Consider the following 21,039-nt stretch of genomic DNA (forward strand, 5'->3'; position numbering starts at 1 on the left):
CCCCGCAGAGCAGGGAGCCCGGTGCGGGACTCAATCCCAGGACCCTGGGATCATGACCTGAGCTGAAGGCAGTCGCTTAACCAACTGAGCCACCCAGGCGCCCCTGCATTTGTTTCTGATGGAGAAAAACCACGCTTTGCTAAAGATAACATAATGTGTGTGTTGGCCACACGAACAGTCATCTGTTCCATTCCTTCCTCTTTAAAAAAAAAAAAAAAACAAAAAAACCCATTAAGATTATTTGGCCAGGGAGGAGCAGAAGGAAAGAATTACTATAGTGCCTTGCTACAGAATTCCAATTCTATTTCTTATAGAAATCATATTTTTTTTTGCCAAAACTCTGTTTCTGGGTGATGTCATCCCTTTGCCTCTCCAGATCACTGATGCTCACACTGTCATATTGTGCTACCATCTCCCTGAGGGCCTGGAAAGATAGAGACCACAGGGTCCCACCCATAACATTCATGACCGTGACCTGGGAGGTCTGGAGCCCGAGAATTTGCATTTCTTAGCACATTCCTGGTGATGCTGATGCTGCTGAGCTCGAGACCACACTTTGAAAACAATTATGTAACCTGAATGGTTTCAGACATATTTACAGCACTCGTTGAAATACTACATTTGCTTAATCCTACATTTGTAGGAACTATAAACATGCTTACAGGTGAACATTTATCTTTTCTAAAGTTTCCTTTAGGTAGAACTGTTGGCTTCTGTTGAGTGGAGTTCACCTCCTAAAGTGCTTTTCTGTCTGTTTTTTTCAGCTGTTTAGAATTTGGTAACAGACAAGGGGCCTTTGCCCTGTGCTTCATAGAGAATGGGAAAGAGTACGGTTGTCAGAGCAGAGTGAACACTGCCTCCTAGCAGCTGAGAGGATGGGGAGCCCCAGAGCAAGTTCCTTCCAGCAGTGACTTGCTCACGAGCTTTCTAAATCCACAATCTGGGGCCATGATCTCTAGATGTCTTCTCAGTGGTGGGTTAATGTTAAGAAAGAGCATAGGTTACTGTGAGCAGTGCCTACATGCATCTTTCCAATTGCAAAAATAATAAATTACTTTTTAATTGTCAGGCTCTTTGCCCAGTACTGAATGGAAGCTTTACGCCTGGATTTTTATAGTATGTCTCACTTGAAATGTATCAAATTCTTAAAACTGGAAGAACCCAAAGCATCACTTAAGATGGCTACTTTTCTACAAGTTCAGTCCTCATCACCTGTTTTGTTGACCCAACTCTCAGATGGCTCTGAGCCTCGTCATCCCTGGCTAGCCCTTCCATATTTACCTTCAGACAAATCAACAAACCGAGGCTATGAACTGGCATCTGTGAAAAAGATGAGCCTTATTTAAAGCTAGTTCTTAAAATATAACCAATCACAAATATGCTCAAGGTATCACTCGTAATTTTTTTCAGAACCCAGAGAGGGCTTCTGTACTGTGCTCTTGGCCTCAGTTAAAGGCCTGGCTCCTGGTTCTTCCGGGGAGGGAGGGAGATGGACTGGTTCAGTTAAGTGAGTGCTCTGCCCTGGAGCTCCCATGTCTTCGCAGACTGCCGATAAAATTGTATGTAAGCAGCAGGCAAAATATAACTGGCCTTTCAGTAACACAGAAGGCACCTGAGAATCTTAGAAAACCATTATGTATGATGAAGGGCTTTAAATGGAGTCTGATTTCTGCTTTGTTACAAATAAAAGAAAGTAAATAGTACTGAATCCATTGATTTGTGTTTAGAGGGAGATGAATGTCAAAAAGGAAGAGTAGTCTGTTACCCCAAACTCAGCTGACTTGTGACGAGTAAAGGAAGCAGGTGCAGGTTTGCCGAGTGGGCTCCCTCAGGCCATCGGACTAGGGTAGTAAAGCTGCATGTGGCCACTCTTCCCCCTTGTATCACTGAGAGTTGCTGAGTGACCTCTTCTGTTCATGCCTCGTGTCTTTCCAGGTCCTAGTGTGCAAGTTTCCCTTCTTGCACCTCTGTTCCTGCTGTTGGGTTCTTGGATTGGGCTGTCTCTTCCTCCAGACCTTCGTACAGGTCTAGAAAATTCTAGAATACAGTTCCCCTCCCTGGCCCCCCTCGCCAGTGTAATGTACACATGTCCTTCAAGTCTCATTCTGGCCACCTTGGCTCCTGCAAAGCCTTTCCTGACCTGCAGGCCTGGGCCACATGCTCCCCACATGCTCCTGGGTCACAGGGCAGTCTTAAGCGAGGGTGGCATTGCTGCTGAGCATGGCTGTGTTGGCCCCTTCAAAGGCCAGTTCAGCACAGGGAGTGCGTATTGTGTGCTGTTGTTGGCCATTGAATCCCACTACCTTGGTGGGACTCCAAGAAATACTCTGCATTAACCAATGAATTAATTATCCAGAATGTGCATAATAGATTCAGTATGGGGATCAGCAGCCAACCAGTGAAGAGTGCTAAAGATTCCAAAGTTCTCTGTCCATGCCTGTGTTCTCCTGGGGTTGTGCTAAGTGCACTGCTGAGCTTGAATCAGAACCGTGGCCTCTGGCATATTTTTTGCTGCCATGAGGGGGGTCCAGACACTCTTTCTTCAGGCCTGCAAACAAAGTGGGGAGAGAAATGGTCATCCAATAACCACTGGCAACTGAAGAACAAGTCTTTCAAAGTAAAACAAAAAAATATGTCAAAGTAAATCGTTTATCCATAACACTATTCAGAAAGATTTTCATAAAAATCCCCTAGATCATGAGCTGCTATTTATCTAAATATTTATGTTGCTCTCACAGAAAATCACCAGTACCTGTAAGAAATGTTTTTCCCCAAAAACATTTCAAGATGTAATGGAAATTTTTAAAAACTGGGTCAAGGAAGTTTTTAGCACTTTATCTGTTAGAAAGGCTTATATGGCAAATGCATGTAGTACCAGTGTAGGCCTCTGCGGTGTCTGTTTTGTTTTGTTTTGTTTTAACTCGGTTTCTTTTTAGCTGTGGCTACAGAAATAGCTAAATGTATTTGTCTTCTGGACGGCGACTGAGACTAAATGTATTTTTCTGGATGGAGAGTGAGACTAAATGTATTTGTCTTCTGGATGGAGACTTCCGTTTGGTTTCTGCAAGAGGTAGAAGTTCGGCTTACCTCCCAGTAATCCAACTATCACGCCACTAAATTAGCAATGAAAGAAAAGCATAGAAATTATTAATTAATTAATTATTAATGAAAACATTTTGTTTTCCATTCATCTGTTGATGGACACTTGGGTCACTTCCACCTTTTGGCTGTTGTGCATAATGCTGCTGTGAATGTGGGTGTGCAAAAATTTTTTCGAGTCCCTGCCTAGGTTTTTTTTTAATGTATACCCAGAAGTGGAATGGCTGGGTCAAATGGTAATTCATTGGTTAATTTTTTGAAGACCTGCTATCTGTTTGCCACAGCGGCTGCACATAGCACGTTCCCACCGGCAGTGCACGGGGTTTCTCCACATCCACGCCAACAGTTGGTACTTTCTGTTTTTTTGGTTTTTGTTTTTCACGATAACCATCCCAAATGGGTGTGAAGTGACAGCTATGTGGTTTTGATTTGCATCAGCACGTAACCTCTTAATCTCAGCTTCACTGTTTGCTTCTTTGGGGATGTTTCTCATGCTAGTACTAAGCAGCTCCTCCCCATGACCTCCATAGCATGGCAAGAGCCTGGTAGAGTAACAAAATAGAGTTACCCCGCGGAGTTTATAACACAGGAAGCGGTTCATTATGAGTTAGGTCCGCGGGTAGTAACTACAAGTGGAATTGTATACAAACTGGCCCGCTCACCCCATTCTTCCTTAGTGCATTCTGTTTCACCTTTTTGAAAGTTCCCACTAGATTATAGTCCCCGGAAATATGACAGAATCAAGCATGAGTAGTTCAGCAAACAAATGGGAAAAGACACATGTAAAATTTTCCTTAGCCTGGCGGCAATAATTCTCAAAGTATGATTGCTGGACAAGCATCAGTGTCACCAGGGAACTTGCTAGAAATGCAGATTATCAGGCCTCACCCCAGACCTGCTGAATCTGAGTCTCTGGGGCGGAGCCCTGCAGCCTCCGTGTGAACAAGTTCTCCCAGTGACACTGATGCTCAGATTTGGGAACCACTGAATTGTGGCATATGAAATTGGTTCCAGCCCATTTGAACAGCACTGTGTTATATGGTAAGATTCCGAAATGAATTATTGAATGTCATTTATTTTTGATCATTTACACTGGGCATGACATGGCAAAAAGATGAGTGACAAGGACAATATTCTAAAAGCCCAGACTCTGAAGTACTTACATTTAACTTTAGGAAATGTGTTTTGGGAGGCAGGGAGGGATAAACACACATGCATATACTAACTTTAAACACTGTTGTTTAAAGATTAATAGACTGTTCTGTGGTTGACGACTGAGTTCTGTAAAAAAGTTTATTTCAAAAGAGAATGAGAATGTTTGATCATGTCACATGGATTGGCTTCAGGTCTGTGGAGTAAACACTTCAAAGACACATTTTGTAGAAGAAGAGAAAGCGCCATCGAAGAGATAATCTGGGGATGTAGAAACAGAGAGTAGTATCAGTTGACAGCTAGTGGCCTAAGTATTGACAGTGAGTCAATTTTGATTAAAAGAAGGCCGTATTAGACAACCAGGGCAGGTGATCTAACATAATGATAAAACCAAAAGGCAGCTTTTTTGAGATAAGAACAGAGAGAGTATTGATCAGTGGAATAGAGTTTGCCTCTAATCCATTGGCACTCAGATTTTTTTGGTCAAGGAACTACTTCTCTGGACAAAGAGAGAGATCCATTTACCAAACAGAAGGAAAGAATGATCCAGCTATTGATAAGAAACCAACCAGGTGACCTGGATTTGGAAGTAGTGGGACTGTTGAATATATGCATAAATTGTTGATGTTCAAAAACCAGCATGACTGGAAATAGGTCCAGAGTGTACCTGGGAGGCTTGGCGAACCACACAAACGACATTTCTACTCTCCAAAGTGAAAGATAAGAAGTTCTAAGAATCAGGAGTGCCTGGGAGCATGGTCCCACCCTTCCCTGTTATTTCTTCCCAGCCATGTGCTAAGAAGAAAATCAATATTAATACTTAAGCTATCTGGGATGGAAGAAGAAATAAAGGACATTACAGATTGTTCTCAGCATCCATTTTTTCTCCATCAATAAGAAAATAGTGATTAAATCTTGAGGAAAGGAGAGAAATATTTGACGAGGGTATCGGTTTTATAAAAATGCAGAGGTGCTTTACAGCAAATATTTGAAACAGTGGATCAAGTTGATGAAGCTGTAGAAATAGAAATAGTATCAAAGAGGGTGTTCTTTGGTTTTCTTTTGTAAAAGTGGTTATTTGTGAGCAGAAATTGCAAAAAGGTGAGATATAAAAATTACTTAAAGGAATGAAAACTGGAAGAGATGGTCAGAATGGGAAATACGTAAGTCAGTGCATTTATTGAACACCTACTCTGATCCCAGTGTGGACATGTGGGATTAAATCAAGTTCTACTACTTAGAGGGATTATATTCAAATAGGGGACCTAAAACCTAAACAAAAATAATAATATATTAGTAAAAGCCCTGAGAGATGTTGATTTTCTGCCAATCTAGTAATTATCCTCCCATTCCACTTGGAAAATGACTTCCTAAAAAAAGGGGGGGCGGGGCAGGTAGAATGAATGGCTTATCCCAACTGATAATTCTTCATAATCTCTGGTTCAAAAGCATGAGAATAGAAAAAAAATCATTCCTTTAAGGGACAGTCAGAAGGAGAGAACAAGAAGACATGGTCTGATATTAGAAAATTTCAAAAGTTAGCACAGTGTTCAGTGAAAAGAAATGATACAGAGTAAGTATAGCATTTGGAGAAGGAAAGGGAGGAAATTTGGACAGTGGGAGGAAGCTCAACTACAGGAATTGAAGGCAGATGTTTCAAAATGGAAGAGAAGGTACAGGACTGAGTCTATTAGATTTTAGTGCAGCCAAAGAAAGTTTAACAAATATGGTACCTGTGATGGCTTAAAAAGGTGTCCACAAATTCTTTGATACCCTTCTCCTCAAAGGGTGGAGCCAGATTGCCTCACCTTCAGGAGGGGCTGCACTTAATGACTCACTTTTAATGAACAGAATGTGGTGGAAGTCTCTCTGATCACTTGGTCATGAGGGAGTCAGTCAGCTGCAGGTTGTGAACAAACTCAAGTAGCCCGGGCGCCTGGGTGGCTCAGTCGTTAAGCGTCTGCCTTCGGCTCAGGTCATGATCCCAGGGTCCTGGGATCGAGTCCCACATCGGGCTCCCTGCTCTGCAGGAAGCCTGCTTCTCCCTCTCCCACTCCCCCGGCTTGTGTTCCTGCTCTCGCTATGTCTCTCTCTGTCAAATAAGTAAATAAAATCTTTAAAAAAAAAAAAAAAAGAAACTCAAGTAGCCCTGTGGAAAGGCCCATAAGACCAAGAACAGAGGCCTCCTGAGTGGTTCATGTGAGCAGACCTGGTTCTTAGAAGCAGCTTTTGCATCCCCAGTTGAGACTTCAGATGATGTCTTGACTACAGCCCATTAGGAGCTGAGTGGCTTTAGCTCAAGGTTTAAGGCACTCCCAAATTCCTGAGCCACAGAAACTGCAATTATAAATGTTTGCTGTTTAAGCCACTGAATTTAAGGATGATGTGTGACACAGCAATAGACAAGTAATATGGTACCCCAGGTAGAAGGCAAGACTATAAGAAAGGCGACAATAGAAAATGACAAAGTTCAGCAGACACAGCTTTACCATTGGTAGTTTAAAGAAAGAGCAAACAAGTACTTGTCATGTTGCTAAGTTTATTTTCCCTCTGCTGAAAATCAGGAGGGGACCTCAAAGATACTTAGTGGCAGATAGTTCAGTGGCCATCTATTTAGTGCTTATGTATCAGATCCATTATTTCTCCTGTGTATATAAAAATGAGATAGAAATGAGCCTCTTCCTCAGGGAGCTTGGAGCCTAGTAGGAGAGACAGATATAAGCAAGTAAGGATGACAGCATGATCACGTGTGAAGTAAAAGGTGGTGCTTCTGCAATAGGAAGTAGACCTCTTCTAGTTAGCTTAGAAAGTTAAGTATTCTCTAGAAATTCTAGTCAAAAGAAATCTTTTTAAATATTGACAAGATGCTGATTGCTATCTTTATAAAGTTTCATAAAAGGAACTTAAAGAAGAGCCCTAAATGACAGTGTTTGCTTAATATTTCCCCGAAGATGTACTTCTGACATTACTATAGTTTATTAAACTGTTCCAGTCTCTTCCCAATTTCAGAAATTATCTCTGTTTTGTGGTTGAGAAAATTGAAGCAGAAAACCATTGGGAAATCTGTGCAAGGTCACAATACTAGTCACTAAAGGAGCCAGAATATGAACCCAAGCAGCCTGGTTCCCGAGCCTCTAATACAACCAACTATCCTGCTTCTCAATAGCGTAACTGTAATAGAGACCTGGAGTCTGAACAAATTACCACTTGTCCAATGTCACACGACCAGTTTCCACTTCTGGTCATGGTGGACTAATTTCTCACAGACTAACACTTTCTGCCAAAAACACCTCGAAAATCTGGACGAAACCGTGAAACAAAAAGCAACCAAGAAGTAGTCTTTCAGGAGCCTACAGTGCTGGGGGGCAAAAATTGGAGGTCAAGGCCACCCAGGAGACAAGGCCCCAGAAAAAAATCCAGGCCTTTAGTATGGACTCCCCAAAGTCTACATACTAGATGCAAAGGCAAACCTGAAATTAACCGTCATCAGTTCTGTTCCTCATTGGATTAAGGTGTTCTGCCCCACTGTCACTGAGTACTGAAGCAAAAGCAAATCCTCTCTGGAGGACACTAGCACCATTTCAAACCTCATATTAGTATGCAGCATTCAAATTAAAGTACCAAAAGACAAGACTGAATTACCAAAAACAAAGAGGGGAGGAAAAGAGAACAAAAAGAGACCCATAGAAGCCCAGAGTTTGAATGTGTCAATGTGGTCTGTAAGGTATATGGATTAAGAAATTCAGCAAGATGAATTTGAGTAGAAAATTAGAAGCAATAAAAAGGAACAAAAGTGAGAATTATAAGACTGAAAAATACAATAACTGAAATTAAGAACTTGGTGAGTTTACCGTAGATTAAACACAGCCAAAGAAAGGATTAGTAAATGGGAGGAATTAGAGATTTTAGGATACACACACAAAAAGGACAGAAAATACAGAAAGAGCAACAAGAGATTTTGCCATGGACTGAATGTGTGTCTCGCCTCACCACTGCCAAAGTCACATGCTGAGGCCCTACTGGGGACAATGTGATTGTATTAGGTTGGTGGGGCCCTCATGAATGGGATTAGTGCTATCATCAAAGAGGCCCTAGAGAGCTCTCTTGCCCTTCCGCCTTCCGAAGACACCATGAGAGGATTGTGAAGCAGGAAGCAGCCCCTCATCAGATACCAAACCTGCCAGCTACTTGATCTGGACTTCCCCACCTCCAAAACTGGGAGAAGTAAATTTGTCTTTAAACCACCCAGTTTATGGTATGCGGTTATGGTAGGCTGAACTGAGATTTACAGGACCCAGGTGAGAAATTTAACATGCATGTAATTGGTGTCCCAAAAGAATGGATGGGGAGGGGGGAGAGGTCGGCAAGAGGGTGGAGGCGGTATTTGAAGCGATAAGTACCAGTGCCACCTGACTAGTGGATAGCCAAGACAGGTCTCCCTGCTTCCAATTTAGCACCTTTAAAACATTCTTTATTGGGCGCCTGGGTGGCTCAGTCGGTTAAGCGACTGCCTTCGGCTCAGGTCATGATTCTGGAGTCCCGGGATCGAGTCCCGCATCGGGCTCCCTGCTCAGCGGGGGGTCTGCTTCTCCCTCTGACCCTCTTCCCTCTTGTGCTGTCTCTCATTCTCTCTCTCAAATAAATAAATAAAATCTTTAAAAAAAAACCAAAACATTCTTTATTGGAACACATAACACACAGGAAATGTCTTTTAAGTATATTACTAACCCAGGTCAAGCTTAGGAAACAGGACATTGCTGGTACTCTAGAAGCTACTGCCCACCCCCAGATTAGCCTCCTGATTGCACCACCCCTCCCACTAGAGGTAACTGCTACCTTTAATTTTATGATAATCATTTTCTTGATTGTTATGTGTGTATCCCTAAACAGTACATTTTAGCTTTGCTTGCTTTTGAATTCTATAGACGGTATCATCCTACTGTAGCTATTCTTCCTTCTTTTGGTCCATACTCTGTGAGATTTATTTAGTCCATGTTGATGCATCTGTGTCATTGTTTGATGAAGTATATACCTCATCTTTTTATCCATTTTCCTATTGGTGGACGTGAAGAGTGTGCAAATCATATCAATAATCCTGCTTGGACATTCCTAAACCTGTACTCTGGGACACATGTGCATGCTTCTCTAGAGCACTTCTCTAGAGTACATTCCTGCCATGAGATTGCGGAGTTCTTAAGAATGCCTGTTTTCATCTTCTCCATGATGCAAAAACAGTAGTACTGGCTTGGACCCCCACCAACCGTGAGGAGTTCCCCAGTCCAGCACACTTTCCACCTCAGAATCCCTGTGGCACATTGGCCTCCCAGTGAGGGACACTCAACAGGCTTCAGCCCTGGGCCCCAGCGTGGAAAGCTTATTAGTTACCTCATATGGGCCTGTGTCTTCAGATCAGTAACACCCCCAAACAAAAACCTGTGTGGAGAGAGAAGGCGGGGCTGGAGTCTGTCGGGGTCCTCTTTCTCAACGTAAGTATTCACACAAAACCCTGTCAAGGTCCTTTGACCGGCTAGCTTCAAGGTGGAGTGCGGAGGCACAGTATCGGCCACCGCTGCCAGTAGAGGGGAGCGTGGCGTGGTTTTTTTCATCCGACTCCCCGAAGTCATTCCAGAAAATGGACAAGGTGTGGACAAGGCTGGTGGCACCGCCTCCCCAGGGGTCTTCCCCCGCCTCGTGCTCTTTCTCTGGAGGCAGGGTTATTTTGGGTGTGGAACCATTCCATCGCTGTCAGATCCAGGGAACTGGCCCAATTTAAGGAAAAGAGATTCTGTCCACAGCATCCCAGCTGTTTCATTGAGGCAGTTCCGCACAGGAATGTCAAGCGGGGCCGGACTCCTTAGGACAGAATCAGAAGGGCATCCGCAGCCTGGGGGTGAGGTTGGCCACAGATCTCCCTGCTGTGAGGGGCTACTCATCAGGCATGTTCGTATCTTTTTCCCATGGCTCTGAACATTTGAAAACACTGCTGGTGGTTGGCGCAGATTGCATTTCTGTATTCAAACTGTATCAGCATCCCGTGGATGGCTCACAGAGATACAGATGGCCGGGGTTAAAACACAGATGGCTGGGCCCCACCCTTGAGTTTGATTCAGCAGGTCTGGGGCGAGGCCTGGGAATTTGCTTTTTCTGACAAGTTCCCGGGTGATGCTGCTGTTGGTACTGGTCTTGGGAACACACCTTGAGAACCACTGGTCTAGCTCATCTTCAGGCTTCCTTCGGCGCTAGTTAGTGATGTCGATTGAAAATCCGCTTGGGATGAACCGAGAATTCCCCCAAGTGTTCAGCATTCCTGCTTGACATCAACTGGGTTCGTTCTATGTCCTTAACTTTGAAGGTTTCTGCTCAAGAGCCCATGAAATTAAAAAGTACCTTCTCCGCTGCATCGGCCCTACTGCTGTAACACACAAATACACGTGGCACGCCATGGTGTTAAATTAAGGAGCTTAAATTAAAAGCACATTTCCCTGTTCAGTAAGTCATCTGTTGATCATTTGGCTTAATTAAAATTGGGTCTATCATGTACTTACCCTGACTCACATACTACCTCAACTTCGATGCTGCTTCATCTGTGAATTGATTAAAGGATCTGTAAAACTAGCACAGTGCCTGGCTTGTGCTAAACTATAAAAGTGAGATTGCCTTCCGTCTTCATCTAAAGGCACAAACTTCTGGCACAGAATATATATATATATATATACACACATACATACATATATACATACATATATACATATATGTATAGATATATAATGTAATAGAAGCTTGAAACTAAACATTGCTTTAAGGAAGACTTGAAGCCCTCAGGAGAGGGGTGAGTGGTTCATAAGCTGTATGTACTGCTGCGTAGGGATGCGGTGTCCTGATGCACTAGGACTAATAACTGTTGTGACAGAGACCGCGATGCCGGTGCTCCAGGCCTTGCTCCCACGTGGAGGACATGTCAGGCAGTACCTGTTGCACTTGGTTCTTTTTTCAGAGCCATACACAGCAACCAACTTGGAAAATAATATGGAGGACACTGAGGCTAGCTTGCATCCATCTTATTCAGTCCCATGAAAACAGTCATGATTTGAGAATTGATTAGAATGACTTAGAATGATGTTTTGTGCCATTTAGAATATTGTGTTGACAGGGCGGGTTGCCAGGATCATCTGTGACATCAGGGTTTGTCATGATTCATTTCTAAGAGGTCTAGTGGAGGAAATAATTTCCAAGTTCTGTGTCCTCCTCCCCACCCCCTAGACCCTCTCATGGCCATGATTCTGAAAATCCTATGTAGCGTGAGGTTGAATCAGAGATCAGTCTTTCTGTGTCTTCCTGAAGGTCCAGCCTACCAGGACTTCCTGGGTCTCCTCCGGGGCATCAAGTCCCGGGGTTAGCACGGAGATAAGAAGGGGCTTTTCTCTCAAAGGTTTGTTTCCCTTTGGTCTGTTTGGGGTAGAGGGATCCATAAATACAAACTGTGAATACAGTTGTCTCTCGATTCTTGCACAGTAGCAGCTGTGACTGGTAGGTGAGCCCCACAGTGCTTTTGCAGTGTTGAATGCCCTTGGATACCCATTTCCCTGGGATGTCATTGGTTCATGGGATTTTCACTTGTTTTGCAAGATTTGCACACTTTGGACCAAAGGTTTGTAAGCTCCGTGTAAAAGACAGTGGCTGAGGTGCTTGTTAATTTTGTCCCCGTGGGAAGGGCACAAAGCTGGGTGGTCCTCAGCAGCAGGAAGTTGCTGGGTTTTGAGAAGCACTGAACCCAGCTTTAGGAATTCCGTTAAGAACTGTAGTAGGCTCCCACCATCTGTACGGCTCTCTGGAATACAGCAGTGGAGAAGACGTGATCCACCTGGCCTAATGCATAGTGAAGGGATAGGACATACGTGTAAATTGTTTATTACAGTGCAGTTACTGGGATACACTCTGCTCCTGTCACTGGAAACTGTCAGCTTTCTGCTGTATGGCAAGCAAAGGAGGGGAAGAACTTATCTTGATTGAGAGAGAATGGGGAGGCTTCTTCGGGGTGGAAAAGTAGGGGCCAGTCTCCTATTTCCCCATCAACTGCACTGGCTAGTCAGTGTCTCATAAGAGGCAGGACCAATGTTAATAACAATAATGGTATCTTTCTAAAATTGATTCACATATAAGTCACAAATTCAGACACTTCTCAATAAAATCTGCGCTTCAACCATAGTACAGCCATCCCCCTGGGATTTACAAACCATGTTTAAAATGCAGCCAAGAGTTTTCAACTGCTCTTAAAGTATTTATTTTTAAATAGCTTAGAATTAGAAAAATTTTTGATGGCTTCATTTCTAATAGTCCGAGGAAGGGAGATTTCTAGCTGCTGCCTATATGCAAACCACTTTTTAAAAATTCCCAGTTTATCAGAAATAGGTTGGCAAATAAAAAAATTTAAGTTTCTTCAGCATCAGGGTAACACTGGTACCCCATGTGCTATGTATGGGGTCCCCAGTTTTCGAGTAACTAAAATATGTTTGGCATGGAAGCTGTACTAAGCAAAATGCAGCTTTTCTTGGATTCAGAGCGCGCGAACCTCGGACGGCCCCTGGGTGGCTGGGAGCCTCAGGTGCCGCGCTGGGTACTACCGCGCCGGGCGGGCTGGCTGGCTGGCGTGCGTCCGTGCGTGCGTGCGTGCGTGCGTCCGTGCGTGCGTGCGCGCGCGCGCTCCCCCCGCGTCTCCTGCGCGTGGCCCCGCCTGACTCGTGTTCGTTTCCTCCCCAGCCCAGTGATTTCTCCGTGTCGCTGAAAGCATCAGGGAAGAACAAACATTTCAAGGTGCAGCTCGTGGACAATGTCTACTGCATCGGGCAGCGGCGGTTTCACACCATGGACGAGTTGGTGGAACACTACAAAAAGGCACCTATCTTCACCAGTGAGCACGGGGAGAAGCTCTACCTCGTCCGAGCGCTGCAGTGACGGCCCCGCCCGCAGCCCCTGCCACCTCCAGGCCCTCGGTGCCGCACCCGCGTCCCCAGCGCCCGGCGGATCTGCCCCAGGACGAAGCCGCGCTCGCGGGCCCTCGGGCGGCGGGCTCCGCTCGGGCCGGTGGTTCATCGGTTCTTGGCTTCCTTTGCCTCGTTTACCTTTGCGTGCAGGTCGGTTCGTTTTTCCACTCGCCTCCCCTTGCCAGGCCGGGCCCTGACACCCACTTTCCGGCCTGCGCTCCTCCCGGCCAGGTTTCCAGAACGGGAGGTGGAAGAGGGCGATGTTCGATCACGTTACTCCTGCTCAACTGAAAACAGCCTCAGTCTGTTCAGGTTGTCGTGCTAACAGACCCCTCGTTAGACAGACGGCGGGCACAGCTGGAACGCACCGAAGCTGCCGTTAATTAAGCGAACTACGGAAAGCCGGGGCCGGGCGCTCCTGCAGACGTCCGTGGCCCTGGGCCCGGCAGCCGCGACTCCGTGCCCTTTGCCCTTGCGTGGCTTCCAGACCGTCCAGGGAGTGGGCACGGCTGCTGGTAGCAATACCGGAACCACGAGATACGAGAGTAGTGAGGGAAGTCCAGTGCCTTCGGGGCTATGCTTGCAATAAGAGAATTTCCTTGAAAGTCCGTCTGCAGAAGCGAGACCCGTGACTCAAAAAGACAGATGTTGTGGTCGTTTATCCCCCAGATGTGCCATCCGCATAGTGCTTTTTCCTCTCGCCCTTCGGCTTGTTTAAATTTCACAATTATGTATTTAATTCTCAAAATAATATGTATCCGTAGCCATTTGTTGACACTAATACAGATGATTAAGGAAAACAGCTGATCTTTGGGGAAGGGGAGCTACTGTACACTTTACACGCACACACACACACACCATATATATATATATATAATATATATATATTATTTGCTTTACAGGGAATTTTTCAGGGTTTACAAGAGAATATGTGATTGGTAGTAAGAGACACAGAATGTTTATGAAGAAATTGCATTTTCTTTTTTCTTTACATTTGAACTTCTTTATAGTTTAAATATACAGTCTTGAGATGGCACATTCCTACAACTGAAGAAGGGGTCTTGAGACCTCCTAAACTTGCATACTCAGTTTTTTGGATATTGTAATAAAAAAAAAAAAGTATTATGACAAGACTATGTGTGTATTTATCTTTGGGGAAACTCAGAGTCCGATCTGGGAGAGTAATTGCTCTAGCATTTACTGGACACTCAGTGCCTATGGGGAAACAATTTTTAGAGAGGAGTTTAACAAATTTATTATTTGCCTGTTTTCTTTTTCTACCACCACGTATTTTGTATGCTGAAATAATAAATTTTAATTAGTGAAACTCCAAGAGAAAGCAGAATCTCAAGCTTGGTCATAACTTTACTCTTTGGAAATTATTCATTAAAAAATGTTGTACCAAACTTTGGTCAGCCACGCTGCTCAGCACCAGCTTTTCTCTCTCCACCCGTGTCTTACTTTCATTCTCTCAGTTGGTAAGCAGATCTCGAACAGTCGCAACGTGCCAGGCACTGCGAACAGTCACATCACAGAGGAGTTGTGCCCTTACGGCACAGCTAATGACAGCGCATGTGTGTTCAGCGCCCCGTCTATGCCAGACTCGCAGACACAGCGCCCTCACTCATTCCTCATCACAACCCCCTGAGGTGGTCCTGCTCTCATCCCCCTTAAATAGATGGAGAAAATGGGGCACAAAGTAAATGCACAAATGGCTGGTACGTGGTCGGAGAGGGTTGCAAACCCAGAGAGCTGGCTTTGGCGCCACACCCTTCCAACATCAGCCCAGGGGGGCTTCCAGGAGAAAGAAGCGATTTGGTGAGAGCTTGCACTTAACCTACCATTCCTGTTCTCTGTGAGTTCATTGTATCTCTTTGTTGCCTTTGATATAAATTAGACGTTTGGGTCTGGTACCTGGAGTTGGGGTACCCAGTTCCATAAGAATATATATCCAGGTGAGTGAAGTGGATCATTACTTTAGACAAAGCACATCTATTCTATACCTTATCCCTGGAAATTATAAGTCCTTCTGACTTTTTCAGGTCTCACTGTTGTGTGTTCCATTTTGACCTGATGTTAGAATCCCTCCACATAATGAAATGGGTGTCTGGATAGCTGAAAGACTTGGGTTTACACATAGCAATTAAGGAAGAAACAAGCAATTAAAGGACACAATACAGATAGACATTTTGGCTTCAGGAACTTCTCTAAGGCTTATAGTTAAAATTGACCATCATTTTCAATCATGTCCCACACCACCATGGGAAGTCCTGGGGCCGATCAGGATTCATATTTATAAAAGTTCCAGCATCCCTGGACTTCTGGCACCAGGTGGACCGGTGGAGGGTAGATTGATAGCCACAGTGTGAGCCTGTTGACGGTGGGTAAGGCAGTCCAGGCAGGGTCCCTGTGTGGTTTGGAGTGTGGACGGCCGATGCTCTGTCCAGGTGGCCCTTCTGCCATCACCTTCCTGCATGTCCGAGATTTCCCGGACAGATCTTGAGTTTCCATTCCCTTGCCTCTGCACAGACGGCAAAGGACAATAAAGGGCAGTCATTTTATAGTTGTGTGACTCTGCTCATTTGTTTGCATTCAATGTGCCTTCATTTTTCAGAAACAGCCCTGCTGAGTTACGGCCCTGAACTACCAAGCCCTCACACGTGACGAGTGCCAGATGCTATTAAATCATGTTTCTAGGGAGCTAAAACTGGCCATGTTTTCTCCCAAAGTGCATCACAAATTATAGTCTTAAATTATAATTAGAATCTTTAGGTCTACTGAAACTCTGACATTTCAAACAAAGTATTTTCGGTGCCAGTACAATTTTGTCTTTGGTTTCTATATGTGAAGTGGTTTATAAACTACTTCTCTACCATTTCTGCCACATGATATCAGAATGCCACATTAATTTTAAGACCAAAGTTTGGAACTGTGAGAGCCTAGAAACGCTTGAAAGTATTCTTTTAAAATAAAACATTTTGGTAAATCCAGGCCTGGTCTTGGGCACTTTCTCACTAGAACTCCGCCATAGGCGTGTAATTCGTGTAATTACCACTCGTGTAATTAATACAGTCGTTTCAGGTCTGTCTGACACCTTGCGGGGCTGCTGTCTGCTCTCCCATGAAGCAGTATCCTTCCAGACTTGGGAGCTGCTGCCAAAGCCAAGTGTGGTGGGAGGGCCCGGTTATCCTTATTAACCCTGTGACTTCAAGCGAACCAGCCAGCTCCTCTGAGCGGGTTTGCTTGCGGGCAAACGGGGCTGCTCCCCATCTTGGCGATTCCCAGGCTTGTGTGAGGATTATCTGGGATAGAGCACTTGACCAACTTCGTAGGACATGCTACACAGCACTCATCAATGCCGGTCGGGCCGATTTGTGTCACATAATCTACTTGACATTTTTCCTCATTTGTTGGAACTTTGGTGCCTCCACCAGCCACGGGCTTCCTCAGAGAGCCCAACTGCAGAGGTCTGGCACCCTGAGACCCTCAGCGTGGCCCCTACCGGCAGGGTCAGCGCCAATCCAACCCCACTCCTTAGAACGTAGACTCTTCAAGTATGCGAGGACATGTGTTCCAAGAAACTCCTCATTCTAAATATGTGACCCATCTTTCATTAGAAGCCCAGGCCCCAGAGCCATACTTAGCTATACCGAGCACCATACTCAACTTACATTCTTACCTCAAGTAGTCGACAAACTCACATCCCCCAAAAAATCCTCCCTTGAGGAGAAAACATTTTTGTTTTCTCCTTGGCGAAGGGGCGGTGGAGGGGGGCGGGGGGCGGTAGAACATCCTCCAAGTTCCTCATATCTCTTAGCCTGAGCTGACAACACAAGAGTCATTGCGTAGTGGGCAAAAGTTGAATAGGCCAACCAGTGTTCAGAACACCTCTGCCCCCTATCTTAGCTTGAGCTGCCATAAAAAAAAACAAACAGACAAAAAAACACCATAAACCAAATGGCTCATACACAACAGAGATTGATTTCTCAGTTGTGGAGACTGGAGGTCCCAGATCAGGATGCCAGTGTGGTCAGGTTCTGATGAGAGCCCTCTTCCGGGATGCGGACACCTGACCCACTATGTTGTCTCCTCAAATGGCAGAGAGCCTGCTAGCTCATCAGGGCCGTAGTTCCATTTGTGAGGGCACCATCCTCCTCACCTAACTCCCTCCCAAAGGCCCCACCTCCGAATGCTATCACATTGTGGATTAGATGTTAACATGAATTTGGGGGCAGTGCAAACAGTCCCTAATGCCCTCTTCTCAACAAAAGCTATTCCCACTGCCCTGAGGACACTGGTCATTGCTCTTCTAAATACAGCTCACTCAGATCTAGAGGGCTTATAGTTCCAACCACTCAAAAATGTTCTTTTATGCAGTTTTTCAATCACCAATTCCAATTTGAAGGGGGGCAAAGGACAGGCATCTGCATTTTTAACATGCTTCTTGGAGATTCTGATGTAGGTGGTTTGAGGCCTACACTTTGGCTACTGTTCTAGTCTACTTGAAACCTTTGGAAAAATCACCTGCTCCCACCCCCTTGTGCTCACATTACTGACGACACACACCTTCTATAGCGTGTCCTTTCTTTGGATCCTATACAGAGAAATGTCAGACCTTGAATAACTAGAGTGGTCTTTTTTGAAAGAGTAATCTTTATTTGCCTTAACCTCCATGTGGATTTCTCATAGCACAGCTCCTAGCTGTACAAGCTAGCTGGAAAGATTCTTTCCATCCTTGGAGGATCCTGTTACTTGACAGGAAGTTATTACCGAAGATGGATAAGCCTGACAGCTGGTATAAAAGCTCACTTTGACAGATTTTTAAAATGCATGGCCTCCTCCCCAGGGGGTGGGCGTTTGGCCAACTCCTCAGCTTGGGGACCAGGTTCTGCAGCTAAAGTCAGTTACCAGAGGACCAGAGCCTGGTACTCCAGCTCCTGCTAATGGGTGAGGGCATGCGGCTTTCCAAGAATAGGTCATGGCCTGGGGAAACCCCAAGTGCAAAGAGGCAGTGGTCCTATCTTCGTGGTTGTCAAACCCTTTTGGCATCTGCCCTGGGAGTAAGCCTGGGCCCTGCCCCTCTCCAGCGGTGTGACCACCACTTTTGGAGACCTCTGTACCTTAACGGCCTCAGAAACACTGGCACAGAGCTACACTCTCTGCATAGCCATTTAAGGATGATATTATAGTTGTCAGACATTATTATACATGTAGATAAGGTGAACTGCTTTGCATAATAATGCAACATGCTTAGAACCTTTGTACAGCTTGTTAAATGATCTGAATGAAAAGGGAAAAATAGATTAATATGCTAAGTTATTATCTAAACGAAGCCCAAGGTAACCCAAGATTCCAGACCACATCTGCTTGTTGAACCACAGAGGCACTGTATTCAAATGATTTCAACCTCCAACTCCCATCTAGTCACAGATTGGATTCAGATGCCAACGGTATTCATTTCTACAAAGCAAGCAGTTCCCTTCCAGCGCTGTGCATAGTAAAGAATCATAAGAAAGGAATGACCTCGAAGTAATGAAACCAATGAAAATATTTGCCTAACCAGAACGTAGATATCCAAATAGCACTTAAATCACAGTGGTCATATTAGGTGTTGGAGGCTCAGCGGTGCAACCTTTGCTAAACAGGCTTTCGGAGCTCTTCTTTGGGAAAGGTCCACCCACACTGCAGGTGTAGCCTCTGACTTCTCAGTGATCGATTTTCTTGGTGGGGATGGTGATGTTGGCTACAAAATTATCTAGAAATCATTTTGAGCAATTGGAAATGTATTTTCTTTACACTTCTTAGTATTTCCCAAATTTTCTACAATGGATATAAATTATTGGAAAGAAATATACATTTAAAAAATTCTTTTGTATTTAAAATTGCATGGGCCAAAACTGGGTGAACACAAAATCCATGCTCAATTGGTTGTATTGGTTGTAGAAAAATATTTAGGAGAAAGATTTCTGCTCTGGACTTTGCTTGGCTTCCTGGTGGTATTAGAAAATAATTTTATCTTTAGGCAATATTTTTATGAAAAATGACATTAAAATCATAATTGCCAAATTAAAAATGTAGTGAAGTCATTTAACAGCATAATGAATATTGTGAAATCCAGAATTTGTAACCTGGGTCATCCAGAACCTTCTCAATGAAGCGTACCCTGACCACCCTTATTCTGTTCTTTTTTCCCCCATAGTACTTAAAATTTCAAACATACTAGATAACTCACTTATTTGCTATGGTTATTATTTACTATGTGTGTGCGCACACACACACACACACACACACCACAGCTAGAACTAAGTTTATTTGCCTTGCTACCTAGTGTAACGAAAATAGACCAGTGCTTGGCACATAGTAGGTATTCAGTACGTATTTGTCTAATGGCACTGAGTGAATCAACCTAAGACAAAAGAACAATGTGCTTTGAGACCTTTCACGTCTAAAAACACCTTCCTGTTGCTCTTGAAAAAGAATGCTTGCTTGGCTGGATATCGTTCACACATCACATCCTTTTTCTTTCAAAATTCTAGATGCAGCTCTGTCACTTTTCGATACTTAGTTAAGCCACTTTTACTTCATCCCCTCCTTCACCGGTATCACTTGTTTCTGCCTTTCTCATGTAGCCCCACCTCACTCAACCCCACAGCACCTGCTTCCTTTGTCAGGTCCTCATCTGCCCCTCATCCACCACTTGCTATTCTCAACCACCAAGAATTTTCTCACAGCTCCTGCTATACTAAATGGCAGCTTTTGCCCACTTATCTTCACCTGATGTCTTCACTCAACTATCTGTTCTTCCTGAACCTCTGCTTCCATCCTAGCCCCTAAGTGCTCAGCAGCTCCCTCGTCCGACAGAGATGATGAAATCCGGACCCGACTGCCCACACACTCCCACTCCACTTCGAGCCTCAGCTCCCCAGTGCCTCCTCATCACTACTGGTAACTCCACACGGAGTCCGGGCATGCCCGTCTCCCTGCGTCTGCACACCGTCAAGCAGCCGTTTTGGTAAATGAGTAACTTCCTGTGCCCATCAAGCCCCACTGTCCCAGTCCCTCCTCCATTTCCTCCACCCCGCTGCCTCTTCTCTACAAGACCTACAGCATTCATCTGGCTTTGGGGCTGTCCTGGTCGTCCTGGTTGTTGTACTTGTTGTTGCTCGCCAACCTCTCTGGTGTGTCTGTGCTTATCTTCTCTCTCCCCAGGTTATCAACAACCGAGTTCAGGTTCAGTTGTATGCAATTGCCCCTTCTCTCAGGTCAAAAGTGGTTGAATATTGGCAATTTCATATGGTTCAACCTAAATACTTTTCTCAAAGTTCTTAATACTGTGCTCTCTGTACATAGTAGGTGCTTAACAAATATTTGTTGGTTGATTGACAACAGAAAAAGAGAACCTATAAAATGAAATAACATCCTCCCCTCTGGTTAAATAAGAATTAAACAAACCACTTTCAAACGCTAGAAGGAAGCCTCGACATGATCAAACATTAGCTATAAAGAGTACATTCTAAGACCCAGTGGTACTTTGATTTACTCCGAGTTTGCACATGCAAGCCTTAGAGGGAAGGCTTGTGTCTCTCAGGCTCTTGCATCTCTCTCTCTGTGTCTGAAAAAGGTCATATGGCATCTGAAATTGAGTCAGTGTCTCACTCGGTAGAGCTGTTGTTTCTTATCTGTCTAACCCACCACAGGATTTCTGGAAAACCCCTTAAATTGGACACCAAATGTGCCCTGTGACCTATTGTGACTTTTTAAAAAAAAATTGTGGTAAAATGCACATAACAAAAATTACTATCTTGGA

At 44.5% G+C, this 21,039-nt stretch overlaps 1 protein-coding gene across 11 annotated transcripts in view; it reads left to right on the plus strand.

Moving 5' to 3' along the window:
- NCK2 (NCK adaptor protein 2) overlaps positions 1 to 14,357 on the plus strand; it is a 149,106-nt gene extending 134,749 nt beyond the window's left edge. For all 11 annotated transcript variants that reach the window (XM_064572671.1, XM_045885288.3, XM_045885289.3 and 8 more), the window contains one exon: positions 13,009 to 14,357. In XM_064572671.1, coding sequence (XP_064428741.1) covers positions 13,009 to 13,203 — 195 coding nt within the window. In that variant the 3' untranslated portion in view covers positions 13,204 to 14,357. The remainder of the gene's footprint in view (positions 1 to 13,008) is intronic.
- The last annotated feature ends 6,682 nt before the right edge of the window (positions 14,358 to 21,039 follow it).

The sequence above is a fragment of the Mirounga angustirostris genome, unplaced genomic scaffold (genome assembly GCF_029215605.1).
Source record: "Mirounga angustirostris isolate CCGP_5_RB_7025 unplaced genomic scaffold, mMirAng1.0.hap1 SCAF_10, whole genome shotgun sequence".
NCBI classification, from domain to species: domain Eukaryota; kingdom Metazoa; phylum Chordata; class Mammalia; order Carnivora; family Phocidae; genus Mirounga; species Mirounga angustirostris.